Here is a 27,245-nt window from a genome sequence, read left to right as displayed (position 1 = left end):
TCTCCAGGAGACTTGCAAAGCTTCTGGAGTACCTGCTAAACTTCACTCCTTCTGAACCTTCTCCCTCCTTTGCCATTTAAATAGCTACTTCAGTTTTCCTGAGATTTCAGCGTACAAGAGTGGAATCACCGCAAATGAGACCAGAGTTCTCATTTGTAGGGCAAGGCCAGAAACGCTGAACTAGATTTGTTCTACTTCTGTATTGAATAGTTGGATTTTATCAGTAACATTGTCAGCTCTTCTTCTAATGACCTGTGTTCCTTATATGTAAAAACTTTGGTTTTTGCCTTGCAGCAAATACTTGTGTGTGTGTGTGTATATATATATATTTTTATATATTTTATATATATTTATGTATATATGTATACAAAGATTAAACAACTGTCAAGTAGATGAGAAATAATAGTGAAATATTACTGTTTAGAAACCAAATGCAAGTAATATCTGGTAAAACTTGATTTGTGTTTCCTTTTAGCTCTAATGCTATGATTAATAGGGAGGATTTAAGACGTGATAGATACTGCTAAATAGCTGTCATTTTTCTTCAAAAATCTTTTTAGAAATCTATTAAAAAGTTCAGTGCTAGCATGATCATTGATACTAAAACTTCAGGACAGGAGGAATAGCTTGGAATGGCTTTCCTCACACTGTTTCAAGTTTAAATGATATATTAGTGTCAACAGTCCTAACAAAATTAAAATGATGTTATGAGCAAAAATAGCATTTCAGTAAATCTTACTATCCTTACTATTTTTATAGTATCCTAAAATATATTTTTAAAGAATATATTTAATATACCTTTAGATTTACTGCTGTTTTACAGAATTTGTATGTATTGTGCTACTTAGTAGCAATAATAGTCACTTTTGTAATTAATACTTTTTAATTTCTTTCTTTAAGCTTTCAATCAGTTAATTTTTAGTATGAAATGCAGATGTGTTTAATAACTGAGTTGTAGAAATCTTGGAAGTAATGTATATACCATGTGTAGTTGAAAGACACACAACTGTTTCCAGGTAACAATTATTTAAAAAATATTAAAATACTGAAAAAATAATTATTATTTTAGATTGCTACTGCAGTGCCAAAATTGGACCAGATACTGCAGATGAAATGTGCTCAGAGCTTTATCTATATAAGTAACTTAGCAAATTGTGTGATTTAGTCGTGCAACATGTGTTACTGTTAATGAGAGCTGCATGGTAATTCTCATGCACTGTGTAATAGTTTGTCCCACAGGGGCTTATTTACTGAAAACTCCATTGTGCATAAAGCCAATTTTAGATTTTTTTTTTTCCAAGGAATTAGTCTGAGGATCATACACTTGATGCATTACAAGGAGGAGCAATAATAAAAAGGCACAACTGCTAGCTGAGATAAAAGATATAATTGCAGTAAAGCAGAAATGTGGGTTTAAAATGGAAAATATATGGGTGTGATGTGTGCCCCTTTGTGTTTCTGAACAATGACTGATCATCTGTTCATACTGCAGATAAAATTCCCTAATTGTAAAATATTTGTTGTGCATACGGTAGAACACAAAAAATGGTACCTTACACCACCTGCATTTTCCTTCTACCTTCTATACAGCTTTGTAACTGTATTAGCCTCATATTCAAAATAAATTGTAATCCAATCAGGAAAAATATGAATTTTGACAATTAATATTCAAATAAAATAAAGGAAATGTCCATTTGTGTTTGTGATGTGGAGCGTGTATACTGGGATGCAGTTACCACGGTAACTGTTGCAGCTAGAGAATAACATGGAGTAAAAGCTCACTATTATAAATGATGAGTGTCAAGCATTGGTTACACCTGCTGCTGTACAGGTCAAAATTATATTAATGTCTTTATCTCCTTTGCCCAAGTAGTTTAAAATCAGGAAATATCTCTGGTTTTGGGGAATATAGGTTCAGTGAAAATATACTGTGATTATAGTGATGATACATGCAGGCATGATCTATATGATTGTCAATTCCACAGAATGTGCTAAAATTGGTGGTTACTCAAATACTAGTTTGTAAGCTTGGAATAAAAAAAAAAAGTGAGCTGTGGTTGTCTGTTGTGGTATTAGTAGAAAGCCCTTAACTGACATTTCTGGGTAGGTATTACTGAATTTAAGGGGTTTGCATTTGCAGTGTTTCCAGTTAATCATTCTGAATGAAGCAGCACAAGCTAAATGCAAAATATACTCTTTCAATCTGTATGTGCGAGATGTAAATACTAGATCGTTTATTACTGTGACTCTTGTGCTAGCTCTGGTGCCTTGTCCCTCTCCGGAGATGTTTTCTGGCTGTTGTTGTAGCAGAAAGCAGTTGGAAAGGGAAGCATGATGCATTTGTTCTCCTAGCAGATGCACGCTATGAGCTTGCTTGCTGTTAACCTGGTGGCATCTCATCACATCAGCGAAGCTGGGAGGTGGGCTATGTCGAGGGTGGCCCTGCTGCTGCTGACCCTCCTCCTTGGGGTGAAGATGCCGCATGGCTCCCCCGAGGGAGAGCTTTGGAGGGTGCTCTGATACCTCGGGCTTGGTCTCTCGGTGTCCTGCTACCTGCCTGCTTCGGTTGCTGTTGTGTGGTCGCCCTGCGTTGGGGACGTCACGAGGCCTGGCCGTGGTTACCCCGTTCCCTGGACGCCACGGACGGGCACACCACCGAACATCAGCAACGGAGCATCACTGTACGCAGCTATGACACCAGCACAAATGGAGAGGAAACTCTATTTGTCAGTGCTACTTATTTTTATTTTATCGCATCTTTAAGCTATTTTCACTCAAGTTAAATCAAAAAGCAGCAAATATAAGATTTTAAGCTTGTTTGATGCAGATAGTGTAGCCTCCAAGGCTACAGTTCAGGTCATGAGTCTGAGGACTCTGGGCTTCTTAAGCCAATGCAGACACACTTTCTGATGATTGGAAAAGTTATATACACTTCTGTCAGATGTTAAGCATCCTTTGCTTTATAAGACATGTAGATGAATATTGTTATGCCCTTTTTATGGATGGGATTTGTAAGATATGGACTCTGCAGTGTGCTTGATCCATGGACTTTGTTAGGACTGTATTAATATTAAAATACAGTCATTATTTTGGTTTGAAAAATATTTAAAGAGGTGTTTTAAGCCTGAATTTTGCAGTCACTTACCTGCTGACATAAAAGTTTGCAACAATATGTCTTTAAGTGTTAATCATGGAGGGAGAATCAATCAGTTTCCATAAATAGCTCATGTTTGTGGAAAAATATTTGCTGTACCTCCTGTGCTATGCATTGCAGATAAATTAAATAAATTGTGTGATAATATTTTATAATTTCAAGATGATTACTGAGCGTGCAGTTTGCTTCATTTTTTTAATTAAAATTTGTGCAGAATGTTATTTTCTCCTTTAAACCATTAAATGTGCCATAATAATGTATACCAGCCTGCAAATGGAAGCCAGTGGAAAGTGTGAAGCTAACACAATCAGTTCCTAAATGTTGCTCGTTTCACTGCCTGTATTTTTCTTTCTATACATTGGCAAAATCTGGTAACAATTCAGAATATACTAGTGTTTCACTGAAATACCAGTTTTGGGCTGATATCTGCATCAGTAGCTGTTTAGTATCACATCATCTTAGTGAAGGATATTTAAAGGCAACCCAACTCATAAATCTATCTCTGCACCTTGTAATTGTGAGAGCAAGCATTATGCTTCAGGAATAGAAACATTTAGTGATAAAGTCAGAATTTTACTAATAGGTGAGATTTTCCAAATGCCTTTTCCATTTTGCAAATCTTGCTTCTTCTGTTGGTGAAGGTCTTGTGAAGAAGATCAGTGAGTAAACAGATCAAATGTTTGCTTAAGAAAAGTAACTTTCTCTGTGTATACTGGAGACTACCTAACTTGCTTTTTAGCAGCCTATAGTGTTTTAGCTGAAGGCTTTTCCATATTTTAATGTTGAGTTGAATTTTCAATCTTTCACTGTTTTATGGAACAAATTCTCTGAGATAGTCCAAAGATAATTTAGATAAAGATGAATTAGAGCAAAATTCTCTGATCGTATTTAAATATTTCAAATAGAGAAGGATGTCTACAATATATCCCTCTAAGAAATAGTCTGATCAGAAACTCGAATATGACTGAAGTGTGAGTAATACTAATTTTGTGTATGTGCAAGAGAAGGAAAGGCAGACATGGGGGAATGATGGCTGACTCTTGCCGCTGAGATGTTCAGTGTTAAAATTCATTATTTTATGTCATTCTTCTGAGTGGGTTTTGTTCACAAAGCATTGCAAAACAAAAGAAACCCTATCTGAAAACAGAAATGAAATAATGTTTTTGAAGGTGGACAAGGAAGATACTACTAGTAAACTTACATCCTGACCCTAGTCAGAGCAGAGAAAAAAAATGGAGAGAACAGTTGCATGTAATGTGGCACTGAACATTTACAAGAGAGTAATCTCTGCACACCAAAAGATTTGTACAGAAGAATTCAGTGCTATTTAATTAGATGAATTACAGTGTAGTGAAACTTCATGATGAGGTGAGTAAAAATCTTTTGAAATGCATTGAGGCAGTTTGCTGTTTTCACACAGTTACCCTGCCAGCCTTGATATGCAAAACTGCCACTGAAGTCCAGATGGCCAGATATAGCCATACAAGCGGGCTGTGCTGTATAAGGACAGTTTCACCCTATTTGCAAAGAGGCTGAGTTCAAGTTGACCATTCAGCCTGAACTACTAGGATTTCCTGCATGAGTGCTTGGTTTCTGAAGCTTAGCACTGCACTACAATAACGCTGGATTTTAGTATTAACGTTTAGTTGATGGGTATGACTTTTGTTAAATAATAAATTAAAAAAATATGCTAACAATAAAGTAAATTTGGTAATAAAGATGGTCATATTCATTGTGTTTAATAAACACATTAAATATGCTAGTTACATAATTTGTATTACGGACCAGCGTTCTAAAACAAGTGCATGAGACTTCAACAGAAATTTGGTACCATTCAAGCTATTTTTATGTGAATGTAACAAAAGAGACATTTTAAAAGTATCCTATTGCATTTTGGTTATCACAGTCTAGTTTCACAGTACAATATAAGCTTTTCAGCCTGTGAAATCCATTAATAACCACATTAAACCTTCCCATATTGTATGAATTGTCAGGTATAAATGATTCTTTTTTAAAAACAATTATCTGTCTCTCATTTCTTGCAGTTTGTTAAAATGCTATGTCAATTTACAAAGACTAGGAAAATTTGACACAGAAATTTTCGAGGGGGAAGGAACTAATCATTGGTTTACCTAGCATGAGTGCTCAAGTGTGCATGAAGAAAATGAACATTGATTCAAAACGTAAATGAAAAATTCTATTCATAAATTGATTGTGCCAAAGTTTATCTTGAAATCAACTCTTCCTTCTCTGGTTCTGAAGAAAGTAAAAACTGGAAGTAAACTCACTAAGCATTTTAGAGCTGAGATTTATTAAGATGATTGACAACATGTATATTTTAGAGGGTTAGTTAGTATGTGTGTAAAAGTCTTGCACTGGGATAGATGAGGAACAGTGCTGTCTTTTGGTGGCATCGAAGAGGCAGCCTGCAATTTTTTTGTGGTTTGACTGAGAATCTCAGTGCAATGTTGCATCCTTCTGGTATAACATTGTGTTTCTGCTGCTGGCGTGCTCCTTGGGATAAATACTTTTCTCTTTAAGCCCGAAAGAAAATGGAGCTGTAACTCTGCCCTTCTATGCTCCTACTCTTCAATAGCCTGTAAGGGCCATGAGTCTATTCCTTCCTTTTGTAGGTTATAGAAGGCAGCAGCTGCTTTTCTTCCTCTACAATGCATGTACTGAGTTAAACTTCACTGTTCTCTGCGTGTGAATTTAGAATACCTCTGTATCAGCCTCTTACCTGTGTATCTGAATGAAGAATAAATTAGCACAAATATAGAATAAACTGTATGTTGTTGCAACTAGGTTGGGACTGCACTGTGCTAGATTCTGTACAAATACTTAATCATGGTCAGAGTCTGTCCCAAAGTACTTCTAATAGTCAGGATAGAGTGGCGATCAACTACACTCTATAGGTTAAGGACTGAGACGTGGAGGAAAGGGCCCAACCTTCAGGTATGAGCAGCCTAAAATTTTTGGACATTCAGTTAAGAAATGGTGAACATTTGAAATATATGAGTTATTAATATGAAATAAGTTGTATTAGAGTTGTCTAAGAGGAGGCAGCAAGTATGAATTACCTTTGGAAATACACAGACAGTTCCTAATAAAAGCTTCCATCATGTTACTCGTAATAAAATTTAAAGAGGGATTGTAAAGTGTGCAACCTGTTGAATGTGGTTTTTTTCAGGTGTTCAAAGCTATGAATATTCCTCAGATTAGAAACCCTTCATTACCTCCTCTAAAAGAGATGCCTGAAGCCTATCATGTGAAGATAGCTCTCCTTGGTGCAGGACCTGCAAGTATAAGTTGTGCTTCTTTCCTCGCTCGATTGGGCTACTCAAACATCACCATATATGAAAAGCAGGAATATTTTGGTGGCTTAAGGTAAAAAAACAAACAAACAAAAAAACTCCACACTTTCCTGTGACTGTGGAATGTATAGCAAAGAAGTTGTGCAGATGTCATTCATATATGATCCTTCTGTCTCTTTCAAGGGCGGTTTCAGATCAAAGGCACCAAAAAAATTTCAGATTTGGAGAACTATTTGTTTGAATAATCCATCATTCAGGTTAATGCAGATACATTTAAGGGCAACTTTAACTGAAATTTTGGTGGAGATATCCTACATTCTCTTCTTAGGACCTGTAAGAATTCTGATGTTCTGTTGTTATTACCAAACTGACACTTTAGAAAATTGTCAGGAATCATTTTCCCTGATCCAAAACATTTAAAACATGATGAAGTAATTGTAGCCACATGTAGTGGAATAGTAGATATTTAAAAGGATAGTAATTTCATAGAGAAATTAAAATTTAGAATGCTTTTATGAACTACTTTATGTAAATATAGGTGATAGTGAATAAATCCCTCGTGTCTACCTGGACTTGCAGCATTAGTAAGCCCTACTGTAAGAGGGAAATCAACCTCATGCAATTTCAACCTTCATCAAATCGTAAATAAATGAAGTGGTTCTCAGTAAATACACAGTTATAAAGGCACTTTTGCATCTTGCCTGTAGGGTAAACACTTGGATGATGTTTCCTTGGTTCAGGACATAGTGTCACGTCCTCTGTACTACAAAATGATTTTTTATCACAGTTACCCATGGTTGAGATTGTGTCTTAAAAGTTTTTTTGGAATCCCTAAATATAAGAGACCATATTTCAGAAACTGACTAGTGGATACCAGCCCACTCAAAGTTAAAATAAAATGTCATGTTTTGAAGATGTATTCACACTGAAGTGTTTGCAAAATAACAAAGTGAAAAGAAAGAGACTGAAAGAAGAAGGGTGAGGTACTTGCGCTTCTCGTACTGCAGCGTCACTGATATCGATAAAGTTGACACTGTTAATGAATTTGATCCATAATGTCGTAATACCAAATATAGGGCTCTGAAAGAGAGAGAATCAATGCTGGAAAAGTAGACCTGATTACATGTACATTTTCCATTGAGGTTCAAAAGTATTCTGCCTAATTATCAGGATGTTAATATAGAGGCATTTAACTATATGAAGTTCTTTTACTAGAGTTAGTTACTATAGAAGGTTGCAAATTTAATACATGAAATATCTATTCACCTAATAACCAGCACATTATGTTTTTGTAAATACTGGATTTAAAATGAATTTAGTTGCTTAAAAGCAGTAAGAAATACTGAGCTGTTCTTAACAATGAAACTTGACCAGGTGGCAGATTAGATTCATGAGGGATCCAGCAATATAAGGCTGTTAATTCTGAGGAGAATTAATGCAGTTCTTTCTCTAGTTGCTTGTAGTGTATGATGGTGCCTATATATTTGAAGAAATGTAGTTTTTAAGTTGTGATTGTTCTTCATATTTTAATTTGAATTTAATATTGATTTTAATCAGTTTTATTCTATTGCAAAAAGCCTTAATCTAGGTTTTGCTTGGTCTTCTGTTATCCTTTAATGCTCAAGCAGTGCATTTTACTACGTCTTTCCTGCTTTTGACTCTTAAAGACTAAATAATGATAATAGTCAACTTCCATTCATTGTGGAAAGTTTCACATGTGGATTAAAAACATCGGTTTCTTTTGTTCTTATTTTGATCTTGGAGCAGAAGGGAAGCTGACCTATGGCAACAGTCATCCATTACTGCAGTTACGAGCCTTTGCAGTGCATCTTTTAACAAGTTTTAAGTTATTGATACGTATGTTTTCAGTGGTTTCCTAAACCGTTGCAAATGGCTAACAAGACCAAATTGATTTTGTATTCAGAATGAGCTGTTTGACAAGGCAGTGATCGAACCATTTTTAGTTTTCTCTGTCATATTTTGTGTTTTTAGCTAGGCTATCCCTTCACATGTGTACGTAGATCTTAGCTAATTTGAATGATATTTAGCTTACAGAAGGCTGTCTAGTGATTACAGTTCCTGAGTTCCTGAAGTGTAATGTGTAAGCCTGGTGTAAGTCTGTAGTTGCCTGCACATGTCTGAACTTTTCACCTTATTTTTTCTGTGCTTTCTTTTCTTTTTTTTTTTTTTTTTTTTTTTTAATAATTTCACTATTTGTGCAAAATCCGTGTGTTATAGTAGAGTAGATGAGAGCAGGTCAGGGTCTTGCTTGGAGACCGTGAATGAGCTTCACTGTTCGTGCTCCGAGCTATGTCACTGGCTTAGAACATACCAAAATGTTTCTCTCACTTAGCTAAAGGGGTGACCCTTGGACAAAAGTAGTTCATGATCACCAAGGAACCCCAAGAGCCTCTGACTGAGGACAGGTTTGAGGAAGACATGAATCCGTGGGACCAATCCAGAATTCTGTGCTTCACCCTCCTGCTCCTCCACCCTGTTGCTTTCTTCCTCTCTCTCTGCCTCTCTGACACTGCTGCTGCTGAAGGAAATTGTAGCATAATTATTAATGTGGAAGTTGATATTCGTAAAATATTTATTTTCATGATAAAGTGTCCACATAGAACTGAGTATATTTACATATGCACATGTATGTATATTTATGTGTACATACATGCATGTATATTCTGTAGCACAGGACTGGAAGCAAATTTTTAATAAGAGAAAAAAAGCATTTACAAGTTGAGACAGTGCATAACAGTGCTGTTTTTGCTTCTTCTAAGAGTTAAGGAAATGTCAGAACTTCAGCAAATACATGTGGCTTGTAAAATAGAAATTTCCCCTTTTTAGTTAATTTCTTCATTGAATCACTATTGCAGATTCATATTCATTTGTTATTCTCTGCCTCAGACACCTTTTTCCTTAGCATGACCTATGAAAGTTGCGTTGTCATGATAAACTCATTATGTCTTTTCACACTGGTTAGGAAAGATGCAAAATGGTCAATATTAGAAATGATAAAAAGAAGGCACACTAACTTCTTAACAATATAATTAAGGTTGATGCAATTTAAAATAAAATCATTCTGGCCTGTCAGAGTTAGATGTTAAAGGTCAAATGGTCAATAACGATGTGTAAAACCTATCATGAATATCCTATGCCAGTGCTTTATTGCAAAAATCATAGATCCATTAATTTGACAACAGACTATGCTGTTAGAAGCTTAGAAACATCTAGGAAGACACTTTTCTGCATATTCAGTCTTTTTTTCTTTATTGAATAAAAGTATTAAAATGGACTTCATTGTGTTTACTTGTACGGTGCTTTATGAGACAGATTTTGAACTGGCCTAAATAGGTGTAGTTCTACTGGTGCTGTATCAAAGGATATAAACTGAGATTCTTTGTTGGCCCTGAAGTTCCTCCCATACAGTAGACCTATAGGGCTGAGAACTTGAAGAGGTCATTGCAATCCTTTCCAAGAGAAATAACACCAAGTAATAATAAATATTATGTCAAAAACTAGATGTGAGACTAGGAGCTGATATGAAATCACTGACTTTGTACAATCTGAAAGATCATAATAATTTTATCAAGTAGAAATGGAGGAGTTAGTTACCATTACTCAAAATAGTATACACAACTTTTTTTAATTTAGTGGAAATTTGATTCTATCTGATTGGATATCTTAATGAGTGACTGCTAGAAGATTGCCTTGCTTTAAGTAGCCAGGAGGTCTTGTCTTAAATAGATGTCTTAAGTTTGTTAGGTGTTACATGTTGATTGTGGTGGACAAGAGGAGTGGAATTTAATTTTTTTTGTATCTGATCTTAATATCTGTTACATGCTTACCTGCAAGCATGGGCAGGATTGGCCACAAGGTACTGCATTCTTGGCCTGTTTTCATCATTGAGTGAATAATGCTTTTTTGGTCACTCCTTGGTCTCACAATAAAAAAAATAAAAAAAAAAAAAAAGACAACAACAAAAACCCAAAGCCTAGAGTCCGGTTTCACCACATTTCTGTTCAAAGACATTAAAATTATCTTAAATGTGTGTTATAAGTATTTAATGTTTAACAGCTAAAAGAAAATCCTTTCTAATTGCAGAAAGTGTTTCACAAGCTTTACAATTTTTTTTTTTATTTTAGTATGTCTGAAATCCCACAGTTCCGATTGCCATATGATGTAGTGAATTTTGAAGCTGAGCTTATGAAGGATCTTGGAGTGAAGGTAATGAAAAATATATCCTGTCTATGCATAGTTCAAAGAAAAAAGAACAAGAACTCTGCCAAAGATTAACAGCAAAATGTCATGCACATTAGTAAAGAACAATTAAAAGCTACACTAGACAGAGGCAGGAAGATGCTTCCTTTTGCTCAGGGCGTTTGTCTGTCTCCTGTTTGAATGCCACTAGTTTGGAAAAGGGCAATCAATAGTTCTCATCTGGCATGCCTGCATGTGATTAATTGTCTGTAAGAAACAAATTCCTAAATTGCTTTAGGGGTTCAATGTAGCTATTAGAATGATTTGATTTTTTTTTAATCGAGTCTTTTTTTAATGCACGTTTGGCACTACTTAAAGCATTCATATTTGACACATCTCTCTTCTCTTCTTTTCTTCCCTCTCCCTAAGTTTTTTTCTTAATGGTTCATAATACAGTCTTGCATCCAAGTTAAATTTATAACAGAATGTATCAAATTACCAAAGTGTTAACACGATCCTCTTATAAACAGTAACAGTCATTCAGCTTCTTGGAAAGCAATAGTTGTGCATTATTCTATTAAACAAATAGGTGTTGTTTATAGATAATGGGAATGGTGCTTTATTAATTTAGGGATTGAGCTGAAGATTTAGGTAGTATTAACAACTGCTGCACATTTTAATAAAAGTTAGAAGTGTGGAATGCATCACCGGATCAAATTTTTGAGTAGCAGAAGGGATAATAACATATTCTTAACATGATGCTTCAGCATTCAGTCAAGCAAGAAATTCTTGGAATTGTTAATATTGGTTCATACTGTAAAGGCAGTAGACTGTTGTCACAAGACCCAAGCGAGAACCTCATCCATGCTTATGAGATGTAAAGGGGCCTTAAATGCTACGGATCCATTTTTTCCACTCTAATGATCTCTTTGCAACCCTTGAAAAGACTGACAGAAAGGTAGTTGTGTTAGGAATAGAGCTAAAAACAGAGCACTGAAACTACTTTAGACAAAATTGCTGGCCATAGGCACCCGGGAACCGTCTTTAAAACGTATGCAATTTCTCAAGGCACTCTGTGTTGTGCCAGACTCCAGAATGGACTGGTATAGCCACCGTGTCGTCCTGACCTGCAGGTCCTTTGCTGTTTTGAAGTACAGCAGAGATTCTCAGTGTAAATTTGTTTTCCGGCTCTGCCATTGGTTTGCAGTTGACCCCTTTGGCGAGCTAGCTAAGTACCATAGATTTATACTTCTGTAAGCTGCAAATACTTTCCTGTGTTTACTTAGAACATTTCAAATCTGTGGTGGAAGATGCTGTATTGTCTACATGCTTGGCAGTGCTGTTTATTCAAGTAATTCTATTGAAATTAGTAAGAATTAGTCAGGTGAATAAGGATTACAGAGCTAGGCCCTAGGAGTATTACGAATCCCAGCATAAAATAGTATTGCCATTTAAATTCCTTCATTAGGTTTTCATAACATATGTACACAATAGGATAAAAAAAAGGTAATGACAATTTATGAAATGCATTTTGTTGCCAGCAAGGATGTAGTCTGCATTCAGGAAAGGATTACAACTGTACATGGCTTTTGCAGTTACAGTATAAATTATACTAAATCTATAAGTGAAAAAAAAAGTTTTTAAGTATGGTATATTACATATTTTGTACACCCCCCCCCCCATTTCCTCAAGGATGGGAAAAACACATTTTCAAAAGTATATCACATGGAATATAGATCGATTCAATACCAAGAGATACAGAATGATTGTTCAGTCATAGAGCATAGTCCTTACACAAGGTACCGTGGCAGTTTTTTGAAGTGAATGCACAAATGATATAATACAGATTAGGGGAAAACATTCAAGTTCAGAGAGTCTAAAGTAGGGAGATAAAAACACACACATTCACGTCAAGAAATAATAAATATCAGAAGAGAAATCATGCATGCTTTATGCGTTCAGTGGTCTTGGGGTTAGCAGAGCTGAGCAGAGGGTGTGTGTGTCTTCAATTGCATCACCTCTGCACAAGAGCCTGCTCTAGCTGGTTTGCTAAACGCAGGGCAAACACTTTCCCCGCTGCCTCTCGTAAGAGCTGCAGTTGGTCAACCTGTGCAGTGGCTCCTCAAAGTGGGATTGCTGGTGGAGCATTATTGTACAAGTTTTTTTCAATGAATATATTTTTTTTCTGAAAGTGTTGCACTGAAACATAGACAGGTTTTGTTTATTCGTTCAGCCTGCCTGTTAACTGTTTCAGCTTATGCTGGAAACCAGAGTAGCCTGTGGTGGCCCTTATGTGAAGATGATCTGAAGCTACCTTTTCCCATATCTAGTTTGGGCCACTTGCTCCAGTCAGTCTGACCTTTTAAATCTCGCTTGGGAAAAAAAGCAATTTGCTTTGTTTGTTCACTAGAATATCCTTTTCGATGTCAGTATGCAGGACATGTTGGAAGTCATTTTCACATTATCAAATTAAAAGCCATAAATCTTTATGATTCTTTTAGGTCGTTTTTAGTAAAGGCCTTGCGATAGATGGAATGACGCTCCGTACCTTGAAAGAAGATGGTTACAAAGCAGTCTTTATTGGAATAGGTAAGAACAGCTCATGCTGCTATGTTTTGTCGTCTTGAAACTGGATGACAGAGAATAAATTGGGACCTGTATCTGCGTTAATAGCATGATGTGTGACAGCTTTAGTCTACATTAAGAAAATATGGAATACAATGAAAATTTTAAAAATAGGAAGATAAAGCTACAATCTTAATATAGCTATGTTAAGATTGCTGTTAGTTATAATTTTCACATTTACATGATAGATTTGTAAGTAGGACAGTAACATAGCTGAATGGCTTAATATATTGTTTGTTTAAATGGTTCAAAAGTGGGTGAACTGAAAAATTAGTAGTAATTAATTGCCATATTGGCATAAGGGGCGTAAAAGCTCAATTTTCAAATGTTGTGAACAACTTACCATGCCCATATAATTAGTGAGTCTTTATGTAATCCAGTGATATCATGCTTGATTGCTTTTTCTTTTCTCCGTATAAAACATGTAGCATCCTTCAGATAGGCTGTAGTGAAATTTAATTATAGAATGGGCTAACAAAATAAGCTGACTTTGAGTTATACTGAAGCTGGCGTTATAGGTCTGTTTTCTTTCATACGCTAAAAAAACGTCCTACACCTGCCTGCAATTTGAATCATTGCTTCTTTTTAATGTAAGATTAGAATTGTTATCCATTTACAAGTATTTTGAAGTACAGCTGGACCCATCTCTACCATATGATAGGCATGTTGAGCAGGCACTGTCTACAGTTGGTATGAGGCTTAATGCTCTTTATTGATCTAGACGTTGCCTAAGTGAACATAATAGGGAACAAGTTGTCCAACTGTTCCTCCTTCCTATTATTGATTACAGAGATGTAATTCTTAGTACAGCGACAACTGTTGTTTACCGTCTGGGTATGCTGTATAATAAGCTTTGCAGGTTCATTCTCTCATGTGATTATAGTGCAGACCATTGTGATTTATATAATCCTTAATCCTCACATTGTTAGACACATTTCATGTGTCAGAATTTCTTTTGGGTTGTATTTTGATGAAAGTGTATTCAAGGCAGTGGACCAGCCTATCATCTTTACTGTTTTAATCTGTGCCTTTCAAAATGCTTTGTGAAATCTTCCAGATTAGATAAGAATACATAAATATTTGTTTTCTCAGAATCTAGCATTTAGGAAGAAATGATCACCAATGATTTCTGACTCATAAATTAAAAATAACTTTCATAAATGGATCATAAAAATGCCCAGTGAGTACTTTACACAAAGGAAGATTGGAACATTTGTATTGTATATGTGAGTTTATTTTCTGACCTTAATGAAGCTCTCCTAACATAAAATATTTTTCCTTAGAAACTTTATATAGGCAACATTGTGACCTATAAATGCTAGGTAAAGCGATAAAACCAAAGCTTTAATAAACAAAGAAAACTTATCTAAAGAATAATTCTCCTGTAGACTGCATGTTCCAGTGTGTTAGGAAACAGAGGGAATAAATGCTAATGAAGGATTATGTGTTCCTACAAAGTTTTGTTATTGGAAACTATCATGCATTCACGATGGAGTTGCTCTGTCTCTGAACCCCCAAGTCTGCCTGTCAGCTCTTGCACAGTTCTGCATGAGACACTGGCCAGTACTTGCAGTCTTGCGTATTGGTAGTAAAAGATGGGAGATGAACCAAGGGGTTATAGCTTTCTAGGATCAACTATGATTAATGTAGTAGAACATTTATAAACTCTCAAAACCAGTTAGTTTTCCGTACAGGAAACATTCCCTTTTCTGTACTCCATTTCTTTTTATGTTCTTTCCTACTGAACAAATATATAATAAACAATGCTACATTCATACATTACCCTGAATCTTGGAAGTAGAGTATTTGCAGAATATTGATTGCTTAGAAGAGTTAAGTTTGATTCTGAATGAATCTGTACCTTGAAGGGGGGGGCGGAAATCAAACAGTAGTTTTCAGTTTTCCCTGACAGTGGAGAATAGAAAAAGCAATTGGTGTATAAAAGAAGATGAGGTCACTGATGGGAGTAGGGGAATATGTTGTAAGGATTTTTTCATAGCAATGTAAACTTTGGAGTACACCTTCACTCTTGCATTTGGGATGGAATTAAGAATTTATCAGTCCGGAGTGCGCAAGAATTGGAGGGATTCATGAATTGGAAGAAGACTTGTAAATAGCCAGCTACGTGAGGGCAGATGGAGATTCAAAGAGAACTTGGAAAGCCATTTTGACGTAATTACAAACCAAAGAGAAAAGGTTGCATGTAAATGTCTTGTGAGGCAGTGGAAGTACTCTCCAACTAGATCTTGAGAAAGTAAAGCATACAGCAGAGATGACTTGGATCTGACCAATGCTAGCAAGCGACCATATTGAAGAAAAATGAATAGCAAAGTCTCTGTGTGGAAGCAGAAGGAACAGCTTCACTATTTTCCTTTCTATAGTTAGAATCCTGCAGTGGCACCGAATCTCTGGACATGTTGTATGTAGCTAAAATAAAAGAGAAATAATTTAGAACTAGCCAAACCAAAAACGGTTTTTATGAGACATCATGCCTGTGACCAGCATAGTTTAAAACTTAGCATCATGCTTTCCCACCACTTACTTTCTGTTACTACTGAATGCTATTTGGAAAGGTATTACAGTACACTACAGTCAATATATTTGCTCTATTTCAGACTTGAAATGCAAAGAATTGCCAAGTTCACAAAAGGGTACAAGTTAACTGCCTTGCTATAAGTAAATAAATACAGATTAATAAAAAGCCGGTTACCTTCAAGTCCTTGCTTATTTAGGCATTGAGGATGTGGTGGTTTATCATAAGGTGAAAGAGTCTGTCCAGTCAGGAGATCTGATCCATTTAGGTGACTGTTTAGAGCATGCAAAAATGTCTTACACTAGACATGGAAATGATCAGGTACTGGCGTGTGTCACCAACCTTTGGCAACTTATGCTGTCTCAGTTTGAGAATTATCCCTTACCTCCTTGCTATTTTGCTCTGCACCATCTTAACTTTCCAAATAGGATATGACTGTGTATAAGGAATTTGAGGTTACAAGAATTTATATTACTCTAGCATAGATTAGATCCAAGGGTATATGATTTTGATAGTCACCTGGACAAGCGGTAATGCCAGAGACCAAGTGTGGGCAATGACCCACTGGAATCCAAGGCTGCTGTCTAATAGCAGAACCTCAGGACAAACGGTGGCTGAATCTCTCAGCCACAGCGTTGGCTGTTGTGTTATACTTTTGGTAGTTCTTCCCTTCATTTTCCTGTTTTTGCATATTCTGGGCTGTGTTTCATCAAAATAATTCTTAATACTGTGGTCCTGTTTTTTTCTAGAGTATCAGTGAATTAATTGCCTTCCCTATCCTTCGTGTAGACTCATAAGCCTCCTCAGTTTCATCTCTACAGTGTCGTATACTGCAGCAACATCTGGCTGCAGACACTATCTTGCAGTTTTATGTCTGAGAATGGATACTGTTCTCTCCTATACTGCTGCTTTCAGTATAAGTAGTAAAAAGTATTCCATGAATCTAGTCCCCAGTTTGTTGCATCAAAAGTGATTATGGGCAACAGCACATGTGAGAGTCTTTGTACAGGATTAAAAGGTAGAAGCGAAACAAAGGGGGAGGAGCAGCCTGTAAAACGTATTTTAGGAGTTTCTACAGTCTCTTCTATATCTCTTTAGTTCTTTCTTTTTATTGTCATGTAGCTTAAACTTTTAAATTTTTTCAGTTTTAGTTCAATGAGTATTTAGGAAATGATGACTCAAAATTAGAGATGTAGTTTATCAATGAGTGCTTAAAAATGTCACTTTAAAATTCAGTTCATCTTCCAGTTACCAGTTTTGGGGTTTATGTTATTATTTGTAAGCACTAATGAATATGAATTAATTTTCTCTGCTGAAGTTTCCAGTTTTCAAACTAGCCTTTAAAATTATGCATAGATAATATATATTTTTCTTTCCAAATTAAGTAGGTTACATCAGTATACCTTACCTAGAATCAGTTCTGCTTTTGATAAGAAATGTTTGTGAAGAATTTATGTGATCAAGCTGACAAATCAGTTCAAGAACTTTGGTGTTTAAAAAAATGAGTCTTATATCAATTGCTTATGTAAACACCACAGAGACTCAGGGCAACAGAGAAAAGACAAGTTTAGAGTGAAAAGGATAAATCAGTGATGGGGTGAAGGACTAGAGAGAACACAGTCCTCAGAGACAGCAAAGCAAGGCAGGGAAGGGCATCTTGTGGAGAACAGAGTGTCCTCAGTGCTTTGTGTTACTGTGTCTCTTGGTTGATTTTTCGGAGTTGAATATTGTAAGATTTGTACGTAAAATTTCTGTGTCTGTGCATCTCACTTGGCTATCAGAGCAAATACAGAACTGGTAGGCTTTTAATTCTGTTCCCTCATGAGTTTCACCTAAATTCTCTACAAACCAAGCTTCTGTCTTTTAAGAGTTCACAAAGCATTATATAATCTTTTTGAAAGAGAAAATACAAAACAAATATTGTATATACAGATATTTAGTTAAATGAAAATGAGTGATCTAAGTACTAAAAGTAGTTAAGGATATGTCTGAAATAACTTCTAAACAAGTATATAGAAAGGCTATCACCATAAATATTTTCTGTGCAGACTTTTATGCAAACATAACATTTTATTGTAACATAGGGATTTTGTATAACATGTACCTTCTCTTGCATATAAAGATCAGATAAAAATGTATTTTCCAAGATTATTTTATTGGGTAAAATATTTTAAAAAATCCTTTTTGGTTCCTGCTCCATCTTGCAGTGCTAGATTGCTGTAGAGACAGCTTATATTTATTAGGCTTGTCAGAGGTTCTATTTACATACTGAAAAATTATAGTTTTTAAGAGCATACTGAGTAAATCCAAACAGAGCCCCCCTTTTTTTGGACATATTCTAAATAGTATACTCTGCTTGCAAGGGTTAAAGTGAAAAAGTGAAAAATCAAATCCCTCACGGAAGGAACCTTGGTGATAATTGTATTTGTTCATAGTTAATTAACATAGCATGTATTAATAATATAATTAGATGATTTCATTGATTGGAACGAAATTACATACCTAAAAAAGAAATTAAAAGTCCAAGCATTGATGTATCTTGTTTTTTTAAAAAAACCAAAAAAAAAACCACCTTAGGAGATTGATTTACTGTCTCTTCCCCCAAAAGTAAGTAATCTCCTCATGCCTGTTATTATCTTCTGATTAACTATGCAGTGCCACCTGGTGTGCAGATGGGAAGAATATTACACATCAAGAGCTCTGTTCACACCCACCCACACAGATATAAACCTACGTGGCAAAAAGTGAACAGATGTTCATTTTGCTTGTGCTATAGGAAAAAATTTTGCATCTTACTCCTGATTCATAAACTAAATTTGGAGAACATGAAATTTGCATGTGGGGTCCGTAGGCCTATGGCCAACACAGACATTTATGGAGGAGTAATGAGCATTCAAAGTTGTTCTCATTTCAGGCTGTGAACAATTTTTTTGTTTGTTTTTTTCTGGTTTTGTTTTCCCTTATATTTCTCTTTTTAGAGTTTTATTTTCTCTTTACTTGCTATTTCACTTATCACCTCCAAACAGAAAAGTTTAGAGGCAGTCATTTGAAACCGTATCTAAGCCTTGTTTTTTGATTGGTTGTATTTCAAAATTGTTTTCTATTTCTTGGCTTTTAAGATGGTCCCTTAAATTATGTTTCAGGCCTCTTTGTATAGACTGTTTGGCTCAGCACTGATGTAACAAGTCATGTAAAATACAATACATCTTGGCGAAAGATTGGACTGAAGTGCAAAGCATTGCACAGCCTCAGGCTCTTAGGACCTGCAGCTCTGGTTTTGGAGGGTTTTTTTTGTGTTAATATGTAATGTTGTTAGTATTTTGATACCTCATAGTTGATACAGTTTTTGCTGCAAGGAAGCTGAAGCCTAAAGATCAGATAAAACACAAAAGCAGAGGAGAAAAGTAATATGTTGAAGGTAGTGCAAGCAAGAATGATGTTGATGGGAACATGATCACCTAGCTACTCAAATTAAATGTGTATGTGGCTTGGTTTCTGAGTTGGTTTTACTGATCCTTTTAGACAAAAATTAACGTTGTTGTCTCAGAGTCTTGCAAGGAGGGTGCAGTTTGAGTAAACAGGAGGTAAATGGTGACAGCAGTGGCCTGCTAGGTCTGAGTATCCTATCCAGCAAAGGAGAATATAGGCCGTAGAGCGGGGGAGGAACACTTGGAATTGCATTTCATTGTGATGAAGATGAGTGAAAGAGTCAAATTAATTTAGCTGTGAAAGGCTGTGAGGTTTTGGTGTTAAATGCATGGGATGAGGATGAAGTCAGAGTGCTTTGAATAGTTTGAAGAACAACCATCACAAAGGTAGCAATGGCAGGATTTGGACAAAGCTAATTCCAGCTATTTCACTATTGCCAGAGAGTAACTAAAATTTAGATTTACATAAATGGATTTTTTTTTTTTAAAAAAATAAAGATTATGTAGAGGCCAATGATTTATGCATTTGCAATTTAGTATAGAGCTGTGTCAAAGCTACACGCTGAGCAGCAACTTCAGGCAGGAAGTGCTAAGAAAGAAAGTCCACACAAGTCTGGACAATCATGTATTGGACTTCTCCCTAGTCCACCTTCTACCGAACCTTAGCTCCTGGCTCATAGATCAGAGAATGAATGCTCAGAGCCTCTGCATGGACTGTTCATGATGAGCGGAGTTACCTCTCTGTTGGCCTCTATTACTAGGTTTCTACAAGACTACTTTAATACTTTTTTCATGGCTCATGTGAAGAGCATTTTAAACAAATTGCACCGTATATTAGTTCTAATACAATAAATTTTTAGTCTTCGATACTTGTGTTATTCTCATTTTAATCTAAAATGTTTTGTTGTTAAAAGAAACATAATTCTATTAGAAAAGGTACTCTGAAAGAAGCTATTCTTATGTTTTTATACCAGATGTTTGAACTTGCTTTTATTCCCAGTGCAACATAATTCCTGGAGACCAACAGTGTACATGCATCTAAGAATTCTTATGCTTGAGGCATCTTTTTCTTGCTACTGGTATTTGTAATAATCTGTTCTTCCAGTTCTGTAGTCTTTACTGCTGCTCTGGATGTTGGTGGAACATTCCTAATACACACCAGAAGCACCAGGCAGTTGCAAGCTTTCAGGGTTCAGATCATAAAACAGCTTATTTATTATTAATAGTCCTAGGACACTTTCAAAAAATACTAATAATCTGCCTTTGGGCATCCTTAAGTTATTCACTTGCAAATTACACCGATCTTCATGTTCTTATTTACTTATCTTTCCTACCAAAAAGCTACTGAGCATAACAATCTCTACTGCACATGTTTTACAAAATTCTCTCCTGTCTCTTTCTAAGATGCAGGACTGTTTCCCTGAAGAAATGCTCATCTAAATATAATGACAAAATCAATTTTGTTCGTATTGTTTTAAGAGCAGTTAAATGTTTTAATATCTTAGAAGTTTCATTCCTCTAAGATTATTTAGCAGGTTTTGGAAGATTAGAAAAGCAGTTTTTTTTTGATTTTTTTTGGTTTTTTAAGCAATTTATTGTTTGAAAAGTGCATTAAAAAAGAAAATACTGAGCAAAACGGTGATGTTAGGTATAACTTTTTAATATTCTGATGCTATGCATCTTTCAGTGCTTTGTACCTGAAGAAAATGATTTGGGGTTTAGTATTTAACTATGTAGGAAATTTTAGTAGTAATCAGAGAAAAAAAACAGCTTTTATTTGTCTATTATTTCCAAAAGTTCATCCCACATAAGCCATACAGCTATCTGTAGGTCAAAAAAGAAAAGTATTCGTTATGCTCCTATAATTAATGGCATTCTAATCAGACTTTTACTTCCACATTGATAATCACACATAGAATTAACAACCATCCGAAATTCAGCCCAGGTGTAAATTGGAGCATCTCCATTGACTTCAGTTAAGCTTTCTCTCCTTTTAGGAAGGGTGCATATGGTCCAATACACATTTAATGCATGGAGACACTTTTTGACATGCTGTTCTATCTTATATATATGAGGACTTACACAACACAGAATTTAAGCAATGGATTCACAAGTGCTTGTTCTTTACTTCCCTTCATTTTACATACTTCTGAGACTGAGTTAAAAACTAGGTTGTTTGGATTTCTTTTGAGACTGTACAGAAATAGGAAAAATAGCAAAATCTCAATTTCTTAGTGCCAATTATTGGTGAGAAAATGGCAGGTACCTTTTTCATGTTAATGAATAAAGTTCTAAGCAGTCTTCCTGTATAAATTTGTCTCATAAATATAATCTTTCTGAATTCATACTCCTTTCACTGCCTGCTCAATGGTGGGTGTGTTTTCTTGTTGGATTGAATTAATAAGACAAAACTCAGATTTGAGGGGTGGCTTCGAAGTATTTGTTCATGGGCTTGGAGAAATTGCTATGAGAAGCATGTTGCACTTTTTGCCCTGCCACTTCAATGGCTCGTGTGAGTGGTCCCTAGGAACGACCCCTGGGAACACAGATGGCAAAGCCTCCATCTGACCTCACGATTTCCTTAAGTTTCTCCCTTATCTTCTTCCCTTTTCGGCATTGCTTGGTAGTCAGGCCTTTGTTGATGCAGGAATAGCTAAATATAATTAAGGGCAGTTATCTTATTTCAGAGGAACCTCGTGACGCCTGGGTGTGCTTGAAGCCAGTTTTGGTCCTTCCTACACCGTGGAGCGTTCTCTAGCGCCCGCGGTACTCTGTATGGGACTCGGTTCGGGGCACGCTGCGACCCGTAGCCTTTCCTTGCCTGCAGTCCGTGCCCGAGGGATTCCTTCAGTCCTTCCTTCAGGCTCAGGACATTAATTGAACAGCTTTCCAATTCCATTAGTTTTTCTAATTTTCTTCCCCAATGCTACTTCTGTGTTGCTGTTATATAATAACTACTGCTGTCGTGGGAAAGCACGTATACTGCCTTCCGGCAGTCTGTGTCAATGATCTCTTTAGTTTTAATGGGATGGTAGCTTTAATGGGATTTTTAATATTGACAAATATCTGAGAAGAAAATTTTAAATGTTCACTGTAGTAAATAACCTTTAACTAAGCTATGTAAATATTTTTGCTGCTGTATCTTGAATTTTGTGTTGATAGAGATTAGGCTTCTGAACCAGTTGTCATGGTACTTGAACACTGTGCTTTACTCTTCTAATCTATACTTGTCTAAGATGGCAGTCATATTGTTGTTTTTGCCTTGATATTAAAAGACACTGTGTAAATACTTGTGTTAATGATTACTAATACTGTATATATAATTATGATAGAGCAAATAAATGTAATAATATTATGTCACCTGGAAATCTCTTAACAGAAAGCTTAACAACTAGGCAAGTATTTTTCTGGGTATGTGTGATACACAAGTGCATTCTATAGGCTTGAGACAAATTTGACATTCCTTGTGGATAAAGTCACATAGATAATCCTCTGTGCACATTAGGTAATACCAAACCGTGTTTGGGACTTAGGCCTTTTCTGGAATAATGGTGATGTCATGAGCTATGGAGTATATACAGTAATCAAGGTTCAGTGTTTGTGCTGTTACTGTTTTCAGTGTATTAATGCTAAATTTACTGTAAATTTTATTTAGAAAACAATGTTTAGAAGAGCATAAAACAGAAATAAGAGTACTAAGTACTCAGAGTATTCAAATAATGTTAACACAAATCGCACGTTTATCCAACAAAGGAAAATATTTTCCAAACATTGGAGTTGATAGTGTTTTATTTCACAGGAAATCCTTTGGCTATTGCCCATTCACTTTCTGCTGAATTGTGATGACTGCAGTTGACGTGTAAGAAATGATCTTTCAGAGTTCAAATTCCTTAAATATTGTGGAGTCCTGGTTTCTTTAGATAAAATAGTAATTGCACACTAGATGTAGTGCTAAAAATATAGAGGCAGGACACAAGCCATTTTAGAAAGTGAAAATACAGTTCAACAGCTGGTTGATGATTCAGCATTCCCTCTGATTATCTTTGGTAATTGGATTCGTAAGAAGAAAATATTCAATAATGAGAATCAAAAAGTTTAAGTTGGTTTAACTGTAAAGTTAATACTGTAATTGTGGTAAAGTTGCTAATTAGTCAGAAATTAAAAACTCCTGTGCATTCCTACATTTCTGAAAATTACTGAGGTTTTGTATTCCTGATTGTTTCATTGATGTAATGAAAAACAGTGTAGCTCACTATTACTGCAAACTTCTAAGATTTTTTTGTTAGGAATAACTTGTTGGTTTGTAACTAATGATAATAGGCAGTTGCTTATTTGTGTATGATGGGTATTTTTAAATAGATTCTAACAGTTTAATAGATAGTGAAATTGAAGTACCTGGTTGTTGTTTAAATTGCAAAGATGTCATTAACTATCACCAAAGACCATTTCTCAATAGTACAGTATTTATAACCTTTTCTCTAATGCTTTGGATTTTTTAAATGAGAACAGAGCATTTCTAAAACAAACAGTTATCCTGATCTTATAGTTAGTGTCCTGTTTAGCAGTTCGACATTGAAAATCATTGCAATTCATTCTTTCAATATACAAGTGACTTCGGTGAGCCCTTTTCTCCTCATAGGGAAACATAAGCCTGATCCTACTCTTGTGGCCTAATAAAAAACTTCATTTTGTAGGGAAAAATAAGGGCTATTTTTTTTTTCTAGGAGAAGATTTGTTGGCCTTCAGAGAGTTAAATAATGATTACTTGAAAAACAAAAGAAAATGTCGCTAAGAAATTGTACGTGTTTGGTCTTCCCAATAATAATTGCTTACATTTTATGTTGTCTGAGGCTCCTTAGTCTGATATGCTACAACTGTGTTGTAGAAGAATTCCTTATAGCTAAGGAAAAAGACCAAAATACAAAACGTTATGATGAATATTCTGAAGAGATTTTTTGGCAGGTTTAATTGTTTGATTCTCCCCTGGGTGAGGTCGCTATTCCGGCTTCTGTTCCCTGCGAAGCAGAGGAAGAGCCCCAGGGAGAGGCAGAGCTCCTCGGTGCCCCAGGAGGACAGTAGCTGCTGCCCTCTTCCAAAGTCCTTGTCTCGAACATCAGGTCAGCTTGGGGGGTGGGGAATGCCTTGGCATGCTGAAAGAGGTGGTGTGGCCACGGTCAAGACTACTACAGATCCTGATGTAGTAGCAAATTATGGGATTTTAAATTACCTATTTATCTCTTTACAATTGGGTTTTGAGTTTATGCCTGTATTAAGAAGAGTTTGACAGAAATGGCAAGGATGGACCGGTGACAATTTTGTGCAAGAAATGTGTGATACTCAGCTGCAGTATCTGCTCTAGTCACTGGGATAAAGTTCCTGCCTGTTCTGTTGCTGCAGTTCAAACTACATAATAAAGCTTGGAGCTAATTTGCATTTTCATACCCACAATCCTTAGAATCTAGAGAAATCACCCCTAAAATGCTTCCTTTGTGCAGAGCATTTTCTGGAAAGCAAGTAAAATTTTAAAGTCTTAGCTTCTTTTAAATCATAAGGACACAAGAGTCTTAATACACCCACTACATTGGCAAGCTGGTTCCTTATTTTTCAAATGCAAATATGGGTCTTGGCATGTGCTGAATATGCCCTTTATTGTATTGAAGCATAGAAATACACATTGTAGCTCAGTCATTTCTGTAGACCTGCCATGCTTGCGCGAATGGCGTGTGTTTAATCAGCCTTGTAGGCTGAATAATCATAGATGCAAACGTGGCGTTTGGTGTTCATTCAGAAGACTAAAGTAAATGCCAACAAAATGCTTAGTTAAAGGAGAGTTGAATGAATTGCAGTTGCTGCATGAGATGGTGGTGGTTTTTATCTGCGAATTGCTTTTAATTTTTCACTTGGTTAATAACTAAAATAAAAACCACAGTGGGTCATTGTGGGGAAGCAGTGCGGTTCGATGCTTTGCTGAGCGTGAGACTGAGGCTCTGGATATTGGCTTCAGGTGCCTTTTCTGCTGTTGGCCTGCTTGGTGACCTGGGGAAGTTCTTCATAATTCTGTACTATCGTGTCGGAACAGTGATACTTAGCACTAGCTCTAGTACACCTCGACTGGATTCTTACTGTTAGATGTTCAAACATTTCGTTGGTGGTACAAAAAAATCTTTGCTCTGAACCACAAACAATTTCTGCACCTCCTCTAAGCTTCATTTTTATTCCAGTGTTTTCCCAAAGATATGCAACAGTTGGAATAACCATTTAATTGGTGCAAATTTTATTTTATGAAAGGAATAATTGGCGTTAGTCTGGCAATTTCTATATGATCGCAAGGATGATGAAAATGTTTATCACACAACTTCACACTCACATTGTACCATTTTCTTCAAATTTTCCCCCATAGGGCTGTGCTGTTAAAGATGTACTGTGTCTAACTTTGTGTTTTCTGAAATGAAATTTTAATAATTTATCAGAAATATCAAAGGCATATCTTGCATAGTGCCTAATATAGATTTATTTCAACATCTCAGATATGAAAAGATGTATCTAGAAATAATTTGCTTACATGGTTACATTTTACTTACATGCTGGAAAAGAGAGCTTTGAAGTCAATGTGATTGCATTTTTGTTGCCAATTTGAAGAGCAATTTGACTTGTTTCTTTTAGTTCTCAAAGAAAAAAAATGCCTGTGCTTATATAACACTCCTAAAATTCCTTGTAGTAGAATCTACCATGCAGTAAGGGTTTCCATATTTCTAATAAGCATGCAGTAGTATAAGGGTCAGGGACTAACCGGTGAATTAAAGTCAAAACTCAAAATGAGGTGCCTTTTCTGTTTAGCACTGGGCACTGATAGAAACTGATAATGTTTGATTAATGAGCAGCAGCCTTGCAGTGGGTGAAAACATCTGTAAGAAATGATTTATTATTTCAAAGGTATTGGAGGCTTGCCGTATCTTGCAGATTTAACTGTGTGTGCCTGAATAAAATAAATGAGATGCAACATGTGAAAAATGAAAACACATTACTTGTAAAGGATGTGTCACAAGCAGGGTATTTTTGTTCACTTTGTCATGGGGATTTTTAATGTTGCACTGAATACAAATCATTTAACTGGTTCATAAAATCAACTCAGCTGGAATTCTTGCATCTATCATCCAAGACAGAAATGAGGGTTAAACTTAATATGCTGGAACTTCCTTTAAATATTTCTATTTTGCATCATATACAGCTGTTCAAACTGCATGTATGGAAAGGTTTCTCCTTTAAAATAAAAGTGGAAAAACTATTGATGCAATTTTGAAAAGAGGAAAATTCAGTTGGGATTGTCATAGTATGCTTGATTCTAGCCTTTTACATGTAACGTGCCTTGTGATATGTAATACAGGAGATTGGATTTGCCCTTCAAAGTAGGATGTGAAAAGGTCTGTAAAATCACCAATTACCTTAATTGATGCAGGTGAAAAATGAATAAGGCCTATTACTGTAAAGTAGAATCTTGATTTTTAATAAAATCTTGATTTAAAAAAAAATTGCAATAAATGAACTATAATCCGTTCTAAGAAAAATATATCCCAACTTAAGTAACACCTCTATTTACTGATATTCTCTAAAGCAGTGAACACATATTGAAGAAAATATGTAAGGACTTTTAACTTATTTCCCACATTTTGTATAATTGAATTGGTCATTGTCATCATCATTTGTAAAGTCATTAAAAGGTAGTGTTATGAATGCTTGTAACGTCTGCTGTAAATGTGAATATGTGAACAAAGGTTTAATTCTCTTCTCCCTGTGTAAGCTGCATGTTTGCACATGAACAAGGAATACTTGCTGGGTTTTTGCTTTGCTTTTCCCCACTTCTAGATTAGACTTGTAGTTACTGGGTGGTTCTTCAGGCTGTCCCTGGGTGAAGTTCTTGTTCTTTCTGCGCTACGTTTTTGTGCATGCTGATTCAGGGTCAGGGCCCTTGGTGCTATTCAGGGCTGCCACCG

At 35.8% G+C, this 27,245-nt stretch overlaps 1 protein-coding gene across 1 annotated transcript in view; it reads left to right on the top strand.

Annotated features, from left to right (window-relative positions):
- Positions 1 to 27,245, top strand: part of DPYD (dihydropyrimidine dehydrogenase) — a 342,976-nt gene that overhangs the window by 94,941 nt on the left and 220,790 nt on the right. Inside the window, exons 6-8 of the mRNA XM_062581637.1 lie at positions 6,345 to 6,541; positions 10,614 to 10,695; positions 13,170 to 13,257. Of these exons, the coding sequence (XP_062437621.1) occupies positions 6,345 to 6,541; positions 10,614 to 10,695; positions 13,170 to 13,257 (367 nt within the window). The remainder of the gene's footprint in view (positions 1 to 6,344; positions 6,542 to 10,613; positions 10,696 to 13,169; positions 13,258 to 27,245) is intronic.

This window comes from Rhea pennata, chromosome 8 (genome assembly GCF_028389875.1).
Source record: "Rhea pennata isolate bPtePen1 chromosome 8, bPtePen1.pri, whole genome shotgun sequence".
Lineage (NCBI taxonomy): Eukaryota > Metazoa > Chordata > Aves > Rheiformes > Rheidae > Rhea > Rhea pennata.
The sequence above is the reverse complement of the archived record's forward strand: the minus strand, read 5'-3'. Positions and strand labels throughout refer to the sequence as shown.